This window comes from Caretta caretta, chromosome 9 (assembly GCF_965140235.1).
Source record: "Caretta caretta isolate rCarCar2 chromosome 9, rCarCar1.hap1, whole genome shotgun sequence".
Classification (NCBI taxonomy): Eukaryota; Metazoa; Chordata; order Testudines; family Cheloniidae; genus Caretta; species Caretta caretta.
Window position 1 is genome coordinate 45,469,612 of NC_134214.1, and position 18,122 is coordinate 45,487,733.

The window sequence follows — 18,122 nt, forward strand, 5'->3', positions numbered from 1 at the left end:
GACGTTTATTGTAACCCCCCGCTGTTGCTCACGTGTGATGATGGGGCTCAGATCCCTGAACCCTCCTCCCAGTGCTGCTGCTTCTGGTTTCGGCAGCACACAGAAGGGTTTATATGGTTTTGTTCTCCTCTCTCCAGAGAATGTCTGCTTCAGGACTAAGAAGAATAACTTATGAGCTAGCATGACAAAGTTTTCTATTTGCGGTAGTATTTTTGTGACATAAATCCTGAGCTCAGGTTCAGACTTGCAGCAATACAAAGCAGGATTTTGATACTCTGGCAGGCAGCCGTAGTGGTAAATCATGGCCTCCTTCCCTCCCCATGTTCTGCAGAGTAGAATCTGTTGTCATAGTTAGTAGAATTTATCTGTACAGCCATCTAAATTCTGGGGAAATTGGTTTAAAATTAATTGGACGTAGTTCAGAGTCTTGTTTTGGGGTGAAAGTTGTTCTTTACTGTTCTGTGTTTTCCCGTGACAGATTAGATTATTGGGCTCAGTGAGAAAAGGAGACAGCCAGCTGTGACCACATCAGTGCATTCAAGTACGGATGAAAACAAGCATTTGTTGTGACTGGGGAGAAGGGCGCAGCAAGGCTGCCTCTGCTTCCTGTGAAGCATAATGGGTGCCTGTCCAACTAGTACTGTGCACCTGATGAGACTAATGAAGAAACCAAATTACTGTTTTAACAATTTTTATCAGGTCCACTTAAAAGATTTTTAGACTCAAGCTTACTTCTTTCCTGCTTGACCTAATTACGACTGTGCATGTTGAATCATTACCTATATTAAGAGCCTTCACTTGCCCTACTTCCTTGACTGATTTCTAGTGTATTGGGTCACTGTTTCAGAGGGTGTTTTTGTTTTTTTATTTTTTTATAATCAACTCTCAGGATTCTTTTTTCCCTCTTGAATAAGCTGCTTCAGAACAAAGTCTCATTCGTCACCATTTTTCTTAACGCTTTCTTCCTGCCTTCTGAACCATGAGCAGTTTTGACAAAATATCATGAAAAAATTATTTCCTGGACAAATTTCCATCACAGATTAAGAACCAAAAACCTTTTGCATTATTACAAGCAATTGAAACAACGAGGAGTCCTTGTGACACCTTACAGACTAACAAATTTATTTGGGACCAAATACATTTTTTAGTCTCTAAGGTGCCACAAGGACTCCTCGTTGTTCTTGCTGATACAGACTAACACGGCTACCACTCTGAAACCTGTCACAAGCAATAGAGTTCTCTGGTGAAACTTGCCTATGGCTTTTTGTTTGTTTAGTTAAGTTTGGACAACCAATACAAGATGTAGTAACAGCTTTCAAGGCTAATGAGGCTGACCCCTGAGTCAAAGTTAAGCAAGACATGGTAAGAAAAACAAATCTATATAAGAAAAATAAATAAAGTTGGCCAGAGATTTACCTGAGGTATAGAATATTTTAAGTAATAGAGCTATTCTCCATGAAGCTTTTCCCCCCCCCCCCATATAAAACGGATCATAGTACAACTGGGAAAACATGACAAAATCAGAAAGCTTTAAAGATGTCAGGAAACATTTTTCAGGCTGAAAATTATACTCTATGTAATGCAACCAGCAGAGAGGGGGTATAAAGCAAAATCAATGAAAGCTTGCAGGAATCAATAAGGTACCATGCTAAGGGAGACAGAACACAAAGGAAGAGGAGCTTTGATGGGCTAAACAGTGATGCACTCCTGTACAAAGCAATCCATTATGTTCTTGAAAGTGTACCTTTTGTTTCCGTCATTACACAAATTCCCCCAAAATAGTTCATTAACAGTACAACGTGTAGCACACACTATCTGTTAGCGGTTCTCAAACTATGGTAGATGTATCAGTTGTGGTAGATTAGTTGATTTAAATAATATCAGAATAGAATCCTTTATAACTGCACTGATTACAATTATGAAGGTGGCAGTTTCAGTACTTTTGAGTTTTATATGTAGTATTCTAGATGTGAGAATGGCTCTCTGTGAAACATATACTTTTAACATACATTCAGTAGGGTGCTGGTAGCTTATATTTGAAATATGTTTGATGTATACTCAGGCTTTTGTCAAGCATCCCTTAAAACACTGATTTTTTATTTTTTTATTTTTTTTTTTTTGCAATGTCCACGGGTTTTTTATTAACACAGATACATTTTATTTCTTGGGCAGTTAAACCATTCCACAGCAAACTCTACTTTAATTGTAAGGGCATATTGTCCCCAGGCACATAGTTTCCACTAAAATTAATTGAAGCTTTGTGTGCAAATGAAAGTGAGAATCAATAGATCTTTGTCACCTTGCAAATTTCTGTTGAATTCAGTAAATTGTCATTCAAAGGGTAAACTTTTCAAATGTTTCATTCAGATCTGATGTATACTTCAGTCATTATGATGTAAAATAAATGCATTTCGCTGACTACTAACATGTGAGTTTCAACACAATGTGATTGGAAATGATTGCATTGTGAAACCCTGACAAAATGTGGTATACAATGGAAGCACTGACGGAACTGTCATTGCAGTTGTTGGTGTAATCTCTGCTGTGCAGGAAATTTACAACTATATTTCCAAAGCACTGCCTTGGAATTACAGGGACAGATCCTAAGCTGGTGCAGTTGACTTCAGTGGAGTTACACTGGTACACATCAGTTGAGGGTCTAGCCCATAGAGCTATTAAGGACCTAATATTGCACCACTGAATTCAATGCGTGCTTTGCCTTTGGCTTCAAAGACCACAAGCTCAGCTCCTTTGGGCTCTTAGTCATATGGCTAAATTCCCATGTTTGGGGGCCTTTCAAAATGTACCGCATGGCATCTGTTACTTTGATTTGAATTAGAGGTTGTTCACAGTGATATATCAGATTACATCTTTGGACCTGCTTCTGGACCACCTATCATTGCAGCTTGTGCTTTGGATATTATTAACTTCTTTTGGTCAGGCTGAAGGCTTCCTACATATTTCCTGATGATACTAGAGTGTCACTTCTGGATGGTGGTTTTCCTTGGAAAGCAAATAAACTACAAGAAAATATCCTGTAGGGAATGATTCTGGACTAGTTCTTGGAAGATGGACTAGATTAGGGTTCTGAGCCCAGGAGTCATACCCCGCTTGCCCTTCCCCTACTGCAAGGATTTTGAGTATTACATCTTTTGTAACTTGGTCAGTGAGATCACCAAGAGTTCAGATGGTGTTATCTCTTGAGATCTTAATTTCATTTAGCTTTAGTACTACAATACTAGTGAATCCATTGAACTGAGATCTTCCATCAGGTGTATTTTATCTGCATTATGTTTGTAGGCATCATGTTATTGCCTTTGTAGAAAGACTACTTGGAGTATACCTCTTTGTCATGTAAACGGCATATGCTTTATTCTAACACGAGTTGCTAATCACAATACAAATGCCAATCAGCATTTTGTTCAGTGATTACCATTGTTATTGTCTCAGAAAAGCAGGAAGATGATATCCTCTGAGTTTACAAATCAGAAAACATATACACAATATCTTATAAAAGCATAGAATAAGTGAGTGATTATCGGTCAACACCCAGGACATGCGTCTCAGAATGTACTTGGTAAAAAGAGAGTTTCAGAAAATTGCAACTAACCTTGAGAAAACCATACAAAAGGGTTCTATTCTTTAAAGAAGATGACCAGTTTTTCCTTGTGTAAAAGTAGCATAAATGACATTTATTCTCTTCTGATATCTAGTCTGTATTTCCACTGGCTTCAGACTCATGCTCAGGACTTTAGCACTTGTTTTATCCAATAAAAGGAGACAGCCTTTCAGGAGATGTGCCCTCACTTACGTAAAGTTGCAAGAGTAGAATTACATGCCTATGGTAGTAATAGATACTCCTTCAGTGGCAAGTGCTTATTTAGGCAATGAAAAGTGCTATTAGATGTTTTACAAGTTCTGTAGAAGATCCACCAAGACAGAGCTTGAGACATACTGATTGTGCCCATCTGGCCAAGATAGTTCTGGTTTATGGATCTGCTGAAGCTCTCAGTTCACCCTCCCAAGAACATCCCCACATTACCAGACCTTCTAACACAGCACAGGGCAGAGTCAAGCACCTCAGTCTGCAACTCAGGGCTTGGTATTTGGATGGACATCAGAAATAGAGCACTCATGTTCTAAAAGGTGCAATCGATCCTTAACCAAAGCAGAAAAGCTTCTACAAGAAGCTGTTACTCAGCAAAATGGAAGTGTTTCTCCTCTTGGACACACCAACGAAACTCAGTTCCAGAATCAGCTGGGATCCCTACTGTCTTAGAATCTTTACTTACCCTTAAGTCTTCAGGTCTTGCACTCAGTTCTCTGCGAGTGCATCTAGCAGTGATCAGTGCTTTCCATCCTCCGATGGATAACCGTACTGTATTCACTCATCCTGTCACAACGAGATTTCTGAATGGGATTCTCAGATCCTTTCCACCATTGGTGAAGTTCATGCCTTAGTGTAACCTTAATTTTGTTTTATCGTCTCTCACACCCCACCCCACCTTGGAACCTCTAGCTACATACTCTATGGCCCATCTGTCCATGAGGGTGGCTTTTCTAGTACCCATAACGTCAGCCCAGAAGAATCAACAAGCTGGGAGTGCTCATGATGGACCCATCATATATTGCATTCTATAAAGAAAAGGTCTTGTTATGACCCCACCCTAGCTTCGTTCCTAAAGTAGTTTCCAAGAGTCAGTTAATTCACTTACCAGTATGTTTTCCAAAACCCCATGCCTCAAATGAAGAGAGATGACTCCATTCTCTGGACATCCAAAGGGCTTTGCTGTATGTCTGCAAAGAACAAAGTCTGTTAGAAAAACATAAACTATTTGTTTCCCTAGCAAAGCGATGAAGCGGTCAAGTTATATTGATGCAGACAGTTTCAAAATGGATTTTGGGTTGTATTTTCTAGCTCATATTCCCCCTCAGAAGGGGGGGTGAGAGCTCATTCCACTAGAGGGCAAGCTACTTCGGCTGCATCTCTGAGAGATGTTCCCCTTCTAGAGATTGTAGGGCAGTTACTTGGAGCTCTGTGAATACCTTTGTGATACATTATGCTCTGGTCCAGTCGTCAGCTGCAGATACAGCAGTGGGGACAGCAGTACTACAGTCAGCTATCACTTCTGCGTCCTCACACCCACCCCCCATTTGACTACTGCTTGTTAATCTCCCACAAGTAGCATACACATAGGCATCAACACTCAAAGAAGAAATGGAGGTTTCTTATCTGTAACTGGAAATTCTTTCAGATGTATGGTCCCTATCTCTATTCTACTACCCACTGTGACGGGGCAAGGCCAGATGGCTATAGAAAAGTAGTGGGAGATAGATATATTAGCTCCAGGCTAAACAAATCCCTGGTACCAAGTTAAGTGAAATGGAAGCTGCTCCAGGTCAATTAAGACACCTGGGGCCAATTAAGAACTTTCCAGAAGGCAGGGAGAAGGCTAGGTTGATTGGGACACCTGAAGCCAATCAGGGGCTGGCTGAAACTAGTTAAAAGCCTCCCAGTTAGTCAGGTGGGTGTGCATGTCAGGAGCTGTGGGAGGAAGTTGCGCTGTTGGAGAGGCTGAGTAGTACACACCATATCAGGCACAAGGAAAGAGGCCCTGAGGTAAGGGTGAAGTGGAGCTTGAGGAAGTGAGGGCTGCTGAGTGGGGGGAAGTAGCCCAGGGAATTGTACATGTCATGTTTCTAAAAGGTCAGCTACTATAGCTGATACTATTAGGGTCCCTGGGCTGGAGCCCGGAGTAGAGGGTGGGCCCGGGCTCCCCCCCCCCCCACCTTTGCCCCCTGATTAATCACTGAGACTGGGAGACAACAGAGACTGTGCAAGGAAGGATAACTTCTCCTCACCTCCCTCACTGGCCTATGATGAAAATGGCTCAGTAGACTGTGACCCTTGTCTCGAGAGAAAGAAGGGTTATGGGGAGGGTCACAGTGAGCCTCTGAGGCTAGCAAAATCCGCCAGGAAACATGGGACCCACGGAGGCAAGGACAGAACTTTGTCACACCACCTTCTGTCCCCGCTGCTGCAGATTATTTGAACTGCAATAAGAATGGGAACTGGAGAGGTGTTGGCGCACACCACCTTTTGTGCCCTTGCTTCAGATAATGAGGAGAGCTATGGTGCATTTGTGGGCCAATGGACACTGTCTATAAAATATTCCAGACTCAGGTGCATAGTGGGCATGCGTATCCCATGTGTGGAATACAGATAGGGATCGTGCATTTCAAAGAACTTCCAATTACATGTAAGTAACCTCCATTTATCAAAATGAAAGAGCAAAGATGGTAATAAATTCAGATGCGTATAAGCTGGTATCAGTCAAGCTTTAGCAAAGGTGAAACAGCTCTGACCACCCAGGATTTCTACCTGAATCCAAACTTAAGTTTACGTTCCCTTGACTTTCCTATTTTTTTTCTGACTAACTCTATGCATTGTTTGCCAAAATAGGAAGAGGATGATGGTTGAGTTCTTCACTCACCTGCACAGAGGTTGAGATTTTGTGTGAAAATAGCTTTTGTTTTGCTCTTCACTTAGGCTCCAATCCTGCAAACGCTGGTGCATGTGCTCAACTTAATGGGCATGTGAGTAGTCCTACAGATCTCAGTGGGCGTATTCACACATGTTCATAATGGTTTGCAGGATCAGGGCCATAGTGAGATAGAACTTGAAATGGGCATGAGTAGTGAACTGTCCTCTTGCAGCACTGGTAGTTCCTTTACATTGTGTTTTAGCCATTTTTGTGCGGCTGCTTGTGACAGTTTGCATTATTAGTGCCTTTGCTGTTCATGGTCTCTGTATAAACCGACAACTTTGATTTCTAGTGACATCAATCAGCACCTCTCAGTCATGCTAACAGAACAATTTTAAAATAATTTACTTTAAAATCCAAGATTAATGATCTTTTCCATCTGCTGTCATTCATGTCTCTGCTCAGCAGTGTTGTTAAGCAGTTCATTTCTTGTTGTTGCAGTGATCACTGATGGGGCTCTGGATAAGACAGCTCTTACAGACGATGTGGGAAGTGAGGAGGATCTGTATGAGGACTTTCGGAGTTCCAGTCACCGCTACGGCCACCCTGGAGGAGGAGGAGAACAACTTGCCATCAATGAGGTATTGCAACTGTAGGTCTGTGAAGAAGCAGAAAGGAGGCTGCTTTTGGTTTTTGGTAGTGAGGCATCACCGTTGCAATAGGGTCCTGGTTAAATGGGTACAGCTTCAGTATTCACTTTCTGCGGTCACCATTTTAATTGCATTATCATCCCAAACTCACATTTGGGTTTTCCAAATAGCTGCTGCCTCCAACATCGAAGGAATGCTGATGTGATATAAAATGGAACTGCAGCTCCCTAAACTGCAGGTAACTTCAGTTAGGAGTTCCTCTCTTCTCGTGTGTTTTTAGGCAGAAAGGGAACATACAGACATGAGTGAGCAGCACCGGCTGGAATACTTTCCGGGGTGGTGTGATCTGAAGTGTGGTAAGCATTTTTACTTAGTGGGGCTAGAATGATGATTTTGAAGTCCTTGAAAGGATTGTTCTGAACACGTGTTCAAACCTTTCACCTTGAATGCAAACGTATGTCCAAACAAGTAGCACATTAGTGAAGGGGATGCTTTTAGCAAAGGGTTCTTATAATGCTGACATCAATTTAATTGCTTGTCTCAAATTAGAACGTGTTCCATAGTCTAACTGGGGTGATGAGTATTAGTCAACACACAGGATCTGTCTGGCTGCAAAAGTACAATGCCCTTGTCTAGTGCATTAAAATAGGTGTCGTGCTTTGCAGTATTACACAATATATAGAATGCTCTTTCCTTTGGGTGAATTAATAAACATTTCATTGGAGGAGCTGAGGACATGCTCCCTATGAACTATAACACAGACTGCTGTACTGAGTGTGCTATATGCTCTGCTACCTTTTTGTGACCTGCACAAGGTGGAGGGCCACCGATAAAAGATGTATTATACTTTCTCAGGGGTCAGCTATGGCTGGAATGGTGGTGGCTCCACCTTATGCCTGTGTCAGAGGCAGCCATAAAGCTTCTAGGAGCTGTATGAGGTACATACTTAGAAACAACAGGTACAACACCCTTTTAAAACAGTACAGCATATACTCCTTCCAGTACCAGTCTCCCTGTACTATTGGGAAAGTGGAAGCCTTAGAGCTGCTCTAACTTCCACTCTGCTTCCCACAACCCCCTGTGCATCATAGGGAGCAGAGAATAATTGGAATACAGCATGCTCCAGCTACACTGCTACAATGGGGGTGGGAGCAGGCCCATCACAGGGTCTCTGTGGTAGCTCTATACCGGTGAGGAGGCTTCTAATGAAAGCGGCTTACCAGCACTGTTTCCACCCACTTTACAGCCTCTTCATGCCACCACAGCAGCATAGAACTAAGAATTCATCCCATTACTGGTTTTCCCCTTATTATCGGCAAGTAATCATAAAGAATCTAGAAGAACACCAAGGCATCTACTGCTGTGATACAGATGGGAAAACTGGTAGGATAAAACAAGATTTGCCACAAAACTACTCTCTTGCTCAGTTTCCTGTGCTGTTACATCCACTTCACTTTGAAATGAAAGGGAATTGGAAGTGACATGATACATATGACAGCACTAAGAATGCATTCACCCACATTTAGCTGGTACCTGAGGTGTATTTGGCCAGTAGCCTCTGATATGTTTAGCAGCACAGGAAATGTATTCCACAACATATATTGGATACATTTCGAACTATGGAAGGTGTTTACTGCATTTTCTGATTTTTCAAGTGCTTGAGTATGCAACCTAAATAACATTCTTTTAACATAGTTTTTGTAGGTAACTTCCTAGTTCTTGTGAGGGGAGGGAGGTTAAAGGAAAAGGATAAAATATAATATTGTAGGGATTACAGATATCCTTAAAGAAATCTTTAGACCTTGTGATAAATTCTGAAAAATATTTTATTTCACTTGGAAATGGTTCTGTTTCTATATCAGATATTCTCTGTATTTCATTTTCTTCATTCTTTATTACTGAGGACAAGAGATTTTTTTCTTTAGAGTTCATTGTCTTTGTTAACTGCTTATGTAACTTTGGATGAGTAAAGGATATTGATTTGTCCAGAGCAGTTGTAACTTCTGAAGGTCTTGAAGCATTTCTGGATCTGTTGGCATTTCAGATCCATAGACTTATCAGGTCAACCAGTCAACACTGATTATTTGTTTATTGGCCTGTGCCCTGTAAGCTTGTGTATTGCAACTTGTTTTGTTGGCCCAATAACAGGTAGCACATTATTTACCTTGTCCACTGGTTCTGATGGATAATGATTCCATCATTTAGCATTAGCAAAGTGCATTTCTGCATGATGGACTTCTGGAATGGCACAGTATGATGGAATACTAATTTCTAATGAAGGAATTTTAAATGAACAAATACCTGAAAATTTAGAATGGACATTTCTAACATAAACCTTCCCAGTTCCCAGCCATCTTGATGAACTTCAGTGGTGCATCAAAGCCCATAGCCTCTATAAAATAAAAATATTTCTAGGCAGGATCTTCTTGAAGGTTTTCAGTAATAGCCTTGGGGGAATTACAAGTGAAGAAGCTAAAATATAATCATTTAATAAACTTTTCCAAGCTGTGTTTTCCCTGCTTTATTGCATCTCCACTGGTATTTCATTGGTCTAGGGGAAGGAAACCATGCCAATTTCCTTGCAGATATCCTCATTCTTAGCCATCTTTAAATAAACAGAGAAAGATTGAAATGTATTTTTAAACATTTGGCAGACCAAATGTTCCTTATTTTTAACTTCAGTTTTTTTCAGTTTGGGATCAGTAGACAATGGTTGTGAAATGACAATGAAGCCTTTCATGGAAGTAGAATGACTTATTGACAAAGGGGTTTGCGGGATAGAAGAAAAGGGGGAAGGCTTACAGAGCCCACCTAGGAAGAACTGATCGAGGATGTGTAGGAGCCAAGAAAGAAATCAATCAAAAAGTAATAATAGAGGATGGGTTTGAATTATATGAACCAATTCCTAAGAAAAGAAAAGGGGAAAAATATTTTCTTGGAGGCCCTGTCAAAGCTTTTTCATGAGCAGAGAGAATGTACTTAAAAGAGATTTTTGGTTGAGATTACATTTTTGTTTGGGGTAGTTCCAGGCAACAGATCCACACAGATCCAAAGTATGATCAGCTGAAAAATATGGTAAGGGGAAGCTGTATTACTAATGCTGTGTAGTTTTTCAGTCCTCCGATATGGAAACATAATAAATTGGACACTTGTAGCTATAAATTACATGAAATTGAAGCATATGTATTTAATTTAAGCACTGTAAAATTATCTAAAACTTTGACTGGTTTAGGCACAAAATCTACTTACTCACCCGTACCATGACGGTGACAATAGTGAAGAAAACAATAATACTTTGTTTGCTCATCAAATAAAATTAATCAAACTGGGCAAGTAGACTTAGGCATGACTGATTTAGAACATATCAGATCTTAGACAAAGGGCTCATTCCTACTCTGTGCTGTGGGGAGAATGTTTCTGCATAAATTGGAAAATTCACTATTGTACCTGAGCATATCTTTGTTTACTAGATGATTTTTCCAAGATCAACAGCATTGATAGGTTGGGTACAGAGGAAGGAATCATGCCTCTGGAAATGATCTTTGAAAGCAATGACTAAACTGGTCATTTTTTTCTATTTATTTATGTCAATGGACTTAATATATTTTTATGACAACCTGGCCCCATTAAAGTCAATGATAAATCTAATACGTATTACATTACAGTCAAACTGGGGAGAAGTATCTAGTGGGGTCTTGCAGGGAATCTATCCTAGGTCCAGTACTGTTCAATATTTTTATTAATGACTTAGATAATAGAGTAGAATATGCTTGTAAAATTTGCATACAACACCAAGCTGGGAGGGGTTGCTAGCACTTTGGAGGACAACATTAGAATTCAAAACTACCTTGACAAATTGGAGAATTGGTCTGAAATCAACAAGATTTAATTCAATATAGACCTATGCTTCAGTTAAGAAGACTTCCGTTAAGAAGAAAAATATCAAATGCACAATTACAAAATGGAGAATAACTGGCTAGGCAGTAGTACTGCTGAAAAGGGGTTATAGTTTATTTTATAGTAACAGAAGTGTCATGTCTAAGAAATGGAAGGTAATTGTCCAGCACTACTCCGCATTGGTGAGGTCTCAGTTGGAACACTGTGTCCAATTTTGGGCATCACACTTTAAGAAAGATGTGGACAAATTGGAAAGAGTTCAGAGAAGAGCAACAAAGATGGAGGGGGAAAAAAAGGTTTAGAAAACCTGACCTATGAGGAAAGTTTAAAAAAACTGGGCATGTTTAGTCTTGTGAAAAGAAGACTGAGGAGGGACCTTCAAATATATTAAGGACCATGACAAAGAGGATGGTGATCAACTGTTCTGCATGTCCACTGAAGGTAGGATAGTAAGCTTAATCTGAAGCAAAGCAGATTTAAGTTAGATATTAGGAGAAACTTCTTAAGTGTAAGCATAGTTAAATTTTGGAATAGGCTTCCAATGGGACCCTGTGGAACCCCAGTCACTGGAGGTGTTTAAGAACAGGTTACACAGACACCTATCAGGGATGGTCTAGGTATTCTTGGTCCTGCCTCAGCGCCAGGGGCTGGACTAGATGACCTCTCCGGGTCCATTCCAGCCCTATATTTCTATGATTCTGTGATCATGCCATATAGTTTAGATTAGTGATTCTCAACCAGGGGTCCATGGCCCACTGTGGGGCCACAAACCGTTTCAGGGGGTCTGCCAAGCAGAGCCACTTCGACACCCAAGTCCAGGCATCCAGCTGCTGAAGCTTGGAGTCCCGAGCCCCAGCATCCTGCAGGGTGGAAGCCCTGTGATCCCTGTGAGGCGGCTAGAACCCGGCGCCCCATGGGGCTGAAGCCCCGAGTCCCAGCACCTTGCAGAGCTGAAGCTCTGAGCCCAGGTGTCCCGAGGCCGAGCAGAAGCTGCCCTGCAGCACAGAAGCCTGGAGCCCCCCGTCCCATGGGGCTCCCAAGCACCACCCCAGTCCTGTGGGGCAGAAGCCTCCCCACTCACAGCTGAAGCCCAAAGGCCTCCCCCCAGGCCATGGAGTTTTTATAGCATGTTGAGGGGCTTCCAAAAGAACTCCTAGTTTAAATCACCAGTTTTGCAATAGTTTGAAATATATTTTATTTGTTGTTTCATTGGCTTCAGTTGAAAAACACATTGATCAGTACATCCAGAAAATATATATAATGCTTCTAGTTAACAAAATAACTAATGCACAGAAAAGAGATTTCTTTCATGTTATGGGGTATGAATTATGTGCATCACTCTATAAAAGAGGTAAATACTAGGGCTGTCATGCGATTAAAAAAATGAATCGCAATTAATCGTGCGATTTAAACGTAATTAATTGTACTGTTAAGCAATAATAGAATACCATTTATTTAAATATTTTTGGATGTTTTCTACATTTTCAAATATATTGATTTCAATTACAACACAAAATACAAAATGTACAGTGCTCACTTTATAGTTATTTTTGGTTACAACTATTTGCACTGTAAAAAAACAAAAGAAATAGTATTTTTCAATTCACCTAATACAAGTACTGTAGTGCAATCTCTTTATCATGAAAGTTGAACTTACAAATGTAGAATTATGTACAGTAAATAAGTGCATTAAAAAATAAAGCAATGTAAAACTTTAGAGCCTGCAAGTCCACTCAGTCCTACTGCTTGTTCAGCCAATCACTCAAACAAATTTGTTTACATTTGCAGGAAATAATGCTGACCACTTCTTCTTTACAATGTCACCTGAAAATGAGACCAGGCATTCTCATGGCACTGTTGTAGCCAGCATCACGAGGTATTTCCGTGCCATATGTGCTAAAGATTCATATGTCCCCTCATGCTTCAACCACCATTCCAGCGGACATACATCTGACCAATAACAATCCAAAGCAGTGCGGACCGACACATGTTCATTTTCATTATCTGAATCAGATGCCACCAGCAGAAGGTTGATTTGCCTTTTTGGTGGTTCAGGTTCTGTAGTTTCCTCATTGGAGTGTTACTCTTTTAAGAGTTTTGAAAGCATGCTCCATATCTCGTCCCTCTCAAGTTTTGGAAGGCACTTCAGATCCTTAAACCTTGGGTCTAATGCTGTAGCTATCTTTCGAAATCTCACATTAGTATCTTCTTTGCGTTTTGTCAAATCTGCAGTGAAAGTGTCCTTAAAATGAACAACATGTGCTGGGTCATCACCCAAGACTGCTGTAACATGAAATTTATGGTAGAACAGAGCAGGGGATAAAATTCTCCCGCAAGAAATTCAGTCACAAATTTAATTAACGCATTATTCTTTTAACGAGTGGCATCAGCATGGAAGCATGTCTTCTGGAATGGTGGCGGACGCATGAAGGGGCATACGAATGTTTAGCATATCTGGCACATAAATACCTTGCAATGCCAGCTACAAAAGTGCCATGCAAATGCCTGTTCTCACTTTCTGTTGACATTATAAATATGAAGATGGCAGCATTATCTCCTGTAAATGTAAAAAAACTTGTTTGTCTTAGTGATTGGCTGAACAAGAAGTAGGACTGAGTGGAGTTGTAGGCTCTGAAGTTTTACATTGTTTTGTTTTTGAGTAACAAAAAAAGTCTACAGTTTTAAGTTGCACTTTCATGACACAGAGATTGCACTACAGTACTTGCTATGAGGTGAATTGAAAAATACTATTTCTTTAGTTTTTCTTTCACAGAGTAAATATTTATAATAAAGAATAAGATATACTTTGATTTTCAGTTACAACACAGAATACAATATATATAAATATGTAGAAAAACATCCAGAATTAATACATTTGAATTGGTATTCTATTGTTTAACAGTGCGATTAATCGCAATTAATTTTTTTTAGTTAATCGCATAAGTAACTGCGATTAATCAACAGCCCTAGTAAATACAGTAATGGAAGCTGTAATTTGATTCTAAAACTTAGTTTTTAAAATTGCATCTTTAGTCATTCCATGGGATTCAGCACTGTAACACTATTACTAAAACAGGTTAAGTTACCATCAAATAATTCAGGTAAATTTCAATATTACAAAAGACTGCATAAACAGTAACTAATGTACAGAGTATAGTCCATTGCATTTAAGAATAATACATCTAGAATCATTAAGATATTTTGTTTATTATACATTTGTCATACACTTCATGAGCGAACAATATGAAAAAAAAAAGTCTTTAAAACATACCATTCTCCGTGTAACATTTTGCCTCGGAAGGATATAATCAATCTCAAGGATACAAAATAACCTGGGAAAGAAATTGTCAGACTAGACTTCCAGCTACAACATACATAATTAGATAGATCAATCTTTTGGAAGTGATACACTATATTCATGCATATAGTCTAGGAGAGATGATTTATTGCCTCTTTTATGTCTTCATGTGAGTATATTCTCCCAACTGATAGCCAGACTCTAAAGCAAACGTAGCCGGATAACAAATGCCCTCCCTCCCTCCTCCTGCTGGCTCAAGTCCCTGTTTGCAGATCCCACATGTTACTGTGGCCAAGATTTGAACAGAGACAACTATGGTTTGGAAGCAACAATCATTTATTTATTAGGTACCAAGGGTGCTCAAGGCTGTAAAGGGCAAGAAATTGACAGTTTCTTCCCTGAGGATCCTGTAGTCTAATGCCCAGATCCAGTAAAGGTGTGAGCATATAAGTAACTTTACACATGTGAGCAGTCTGATAGAAATCACTGGGACTACTCATATGCTTAAAGTTAAGCACATACATACACGTTTGCAGCATCATGTTCTAAAAACTCTACATTTTCAGATTTGTGTGTGTGTGTGTGAGAGAGAGAGAGAAAGAGAGAGATTCTTAAATGTGCAAACTTTTAATATTGCATCAGAGGTATTTTGCATTTTATTTAAAAAAGTTTCAGTATATGCAAATACTTCATAGTGAATATGGTATATACTGTGGGCCAGATCCTTAGCTGTACTCCTCACATGTCCAGAGCACCTGATTAGGGAGGTAGAACAGGTTTCCCAGGTAGCTGTCGAGACACCTTTCTGCACTCTCAATCCTGGCGCAGCCACAGGTGGTTCCGGGTTGCTCTAAGTTACACTGTCTGGAGGAATCCCACAGGGACCTCTCTACCAGTTGAGGATCAGACAGAACACTGTGTGCTATGGTCCTGCCCAGTTCTGCTCCTCGTTTTGCCCCCTCCTCTACAACAAGAGATGAGGAGTTGGTGATGTAAAGCGGACTATGCCTGCTTTATGTGAGTTGAGGATTATCCTAGGCTCTTTAGGGCAGAGAAATCCTTGTCAGCCTTTTTAGGGCAGGCTGATGGTTTCTTTGCACCCTTCCAGTCACGCAAAAGACCATGTGTCTTGCCCTATATGTATATACACACATATTTGTATGCAGGTATATGAGATTTCTGTATACAAATATGCACAAATTGACATTAATTCCACCCAATCAGTGTTTTCATTTTAATGACGTAGACAGTTTTGAATCGAGCTTCACCCCAGGCTTTTCCTCAGTAGCATCCTCATTCTCTCAGATTCCTTCCAAATAAAAACAAGACACCCAAGATAGAGCAATGTATTTTGAAATGTTTTTGCCAATCTCATGTGAGCTATTAAATTGTGAAGGCTATAGCAGCTTTGTTAGGCTTGTCAAGGGCAATGCAAGTACTAGGAGATACTGTTAATAACTTCTGTTCTTTGCTAGTATTAAATGCATTCCTAGTTTGGGGAGTTGGGGGAAGAGATGAGCACCCTATCACAGATGAGCACTTCTTCCCTTTGGGGAAAAATATCCAAACAGATTTTTGATTCCAAAAGCTTTTTGTGCCAAAACACCTTGCAGTCTCTGTACGTTATCCAGTATTTCTATAGGTTTGTAAAACCAATCTCTCAATTATATGGGACTCCCCCCAAAATTTAATCTAACCATTGCCACAATAACAGAATCAGAAAACTGGTTTGTTAATTGTTCTAAAACTATTACTAGTGCTCTGGAGAGATGGTAGCTTCTTCACAGATAAGGCTGTAGTCAACTTCCATTATAAAACTTCATTTTCACACTCCATATAAATCTCTAGTTTATTCCCCAACATTGGCTAGGAATATTGATTTGGGCTGAAAATCCCTAGGTGTACTCTGTAGCAAAGACTCCCGTGTGTGGAGTGGCTACCCAACCTGAACCATCCTGCTGTGCGCTAGCAATTTGTGGTTTGGAGCCACTATGTGTCCACACTGCTCTGTCACCAACATTACACCTGACATCAAGGGAAAGATTTCTTCTTAAGAAGGCAAAAGAGTTTGGCCCTGTTTACCTCAGAAAAAATAACATAACCATAGTTAGGTTTGTAGTACAGGGGTAGTGTACTATGTGCAACAGGCAAGGCTAGCTTCCAAGTTATTACTGATACAGCCGCACCCATACTATGCCACTACTAAGTAGAGTTAGTAGAATAGGACGGGTCTCCTAGTTCAAGAAGCGCATGTAGTGGCTAGTAGGAGCACAACAGGTTTGGATGTTTCTGCACATATGGTCTCTGAAGAGGTTGGGGTTTTGGAAGTGATTTGAAAGAGTGAAAAAGCACTTGGTGAAGGTTGATTTAGGCAGTTCCAGACATAAGTGTTGACATGGAAGCAGGAGGGAGTTTCTCTGGAACAAACTGCTTTTCATACCAACTTTTCTATCTCAAACTTCCTTTGGGATGGTTTTAGTGACAGAAAAATTCTGAGATTATTTTTCCTCCAGTTCTGACTGAGAAGCTATTTTTCTTTTTGCACTGTAGAATCTGTTTGAATCCTATGGCAGAGAAACAAAAGTCTTTGACTCATTCCCGACTTCTGGAACTTCAGAGAGTATTATTTATCCCCTGGCAGACCCTCCCTTGTGGCTTTGGTGACCTTCAGGACAAAGGGCCAGTGCTGTGTAGACTGAGGACAATGGAAGCAGAACTGGCCTGAGTTTGGGGGCAGAGGAGCAAAGCTCCAGAGCACTTTAATGTAATAAAAGGATTAGAAGGTGCCTTTATCATATTTGATTCTTTTGATTAAAGCATCAAACTGTAGGAACTGCAGATCAGAGAGGGTGTTAATGTCAGTTCTCCAAGGGCTGATCCAGTTCTCATTGAAGTTAATGGAAAGATTTCTATTCCCTTCAGCGGGCTTTGTTTCAAGCCCCATTAGATTACCCTGACCATATGCTCTGAGTGTTGTTATTCTCTTGCTGGTCACGTGATTCATGTCTGCTACTCCCTGTAGAATGAATAGAAATTACTTGTATTAACCCAATTACTCCCCCACCCATACACATACATACGTGACCCTGAGGGGAGAATAGCTTCCTTTGTCTCTGCCTGTATATAACCTTGGAATAGATTGGCAAATCTCCACATGTTGCATATCTGTGAAGCAGACTCATGGAGACATTTAATCATTGTCCAGATCCTCGGGTGGTGTAAATCGAGCCTCAACTGCCTTTATTGAAGTTGCACTGATTTATGCTAGTTCAGAATCTGGTCCCCAATCTCTTTGTTTAGATTTAGATGTTTGAGGTGGATGACAGTGGTCCTGTAGAATGTTTTGTTCAGTTCTGTTTTGTTTTCAACCCCCCCCCCCAACCCATTTCAAATTTTATCCTTTCCCAAAGTCCTTGCATCTGGCCAACCCATCTTCTCACCAAGTGGACCAGTCAGTCTGACTCTCTGAACAAATGGAGGGAGGTAACTCACTCCTTCCCCTAAATGTGCTGTCTCAGGGCTAGTCTACACTATACATTTAGATCGACCCAGGTACGTCACTTGGGGTGTAAAAAACCCACACCCTGAGCAGTATAGTTAAGCCGACCTAAGTCTCCAAGTAGACAGCACTAGGTGATGGAAGAATTCTTCCATTGACCAAGCTGCCACATCTCAGGGAGGTGGACTACCTATGCCGATGGGAGAACCCCTCCCATTGGCATAGGTAGTGTCTACCCTGAAATGCTACAGTGGTGCAGCTGTGCCATTATAGCATTTTCTGTGCAGACATAC

General features: G+C 40.5%; 1 protein-coding gene across 1 annotated transcript in view; it reads left to right on the forward strand.

Moving 5' to 3' along the window:
- Positions 1-18,122, forward strand: part of ARHGEF4 (Rho guanine nucleotide exchange factor 4) — a 328,085-nt gene that overhangs the window by 248,044 nt on the left and 61,919 nt on the right. The window contains 1 exon segment of the mRNA XM_048865082.2: positions 6,987-7,126. Within this exon segment, the coding sequence (XP_048721039.2) occupies positions 6,987-7,126 (140 nt within the window).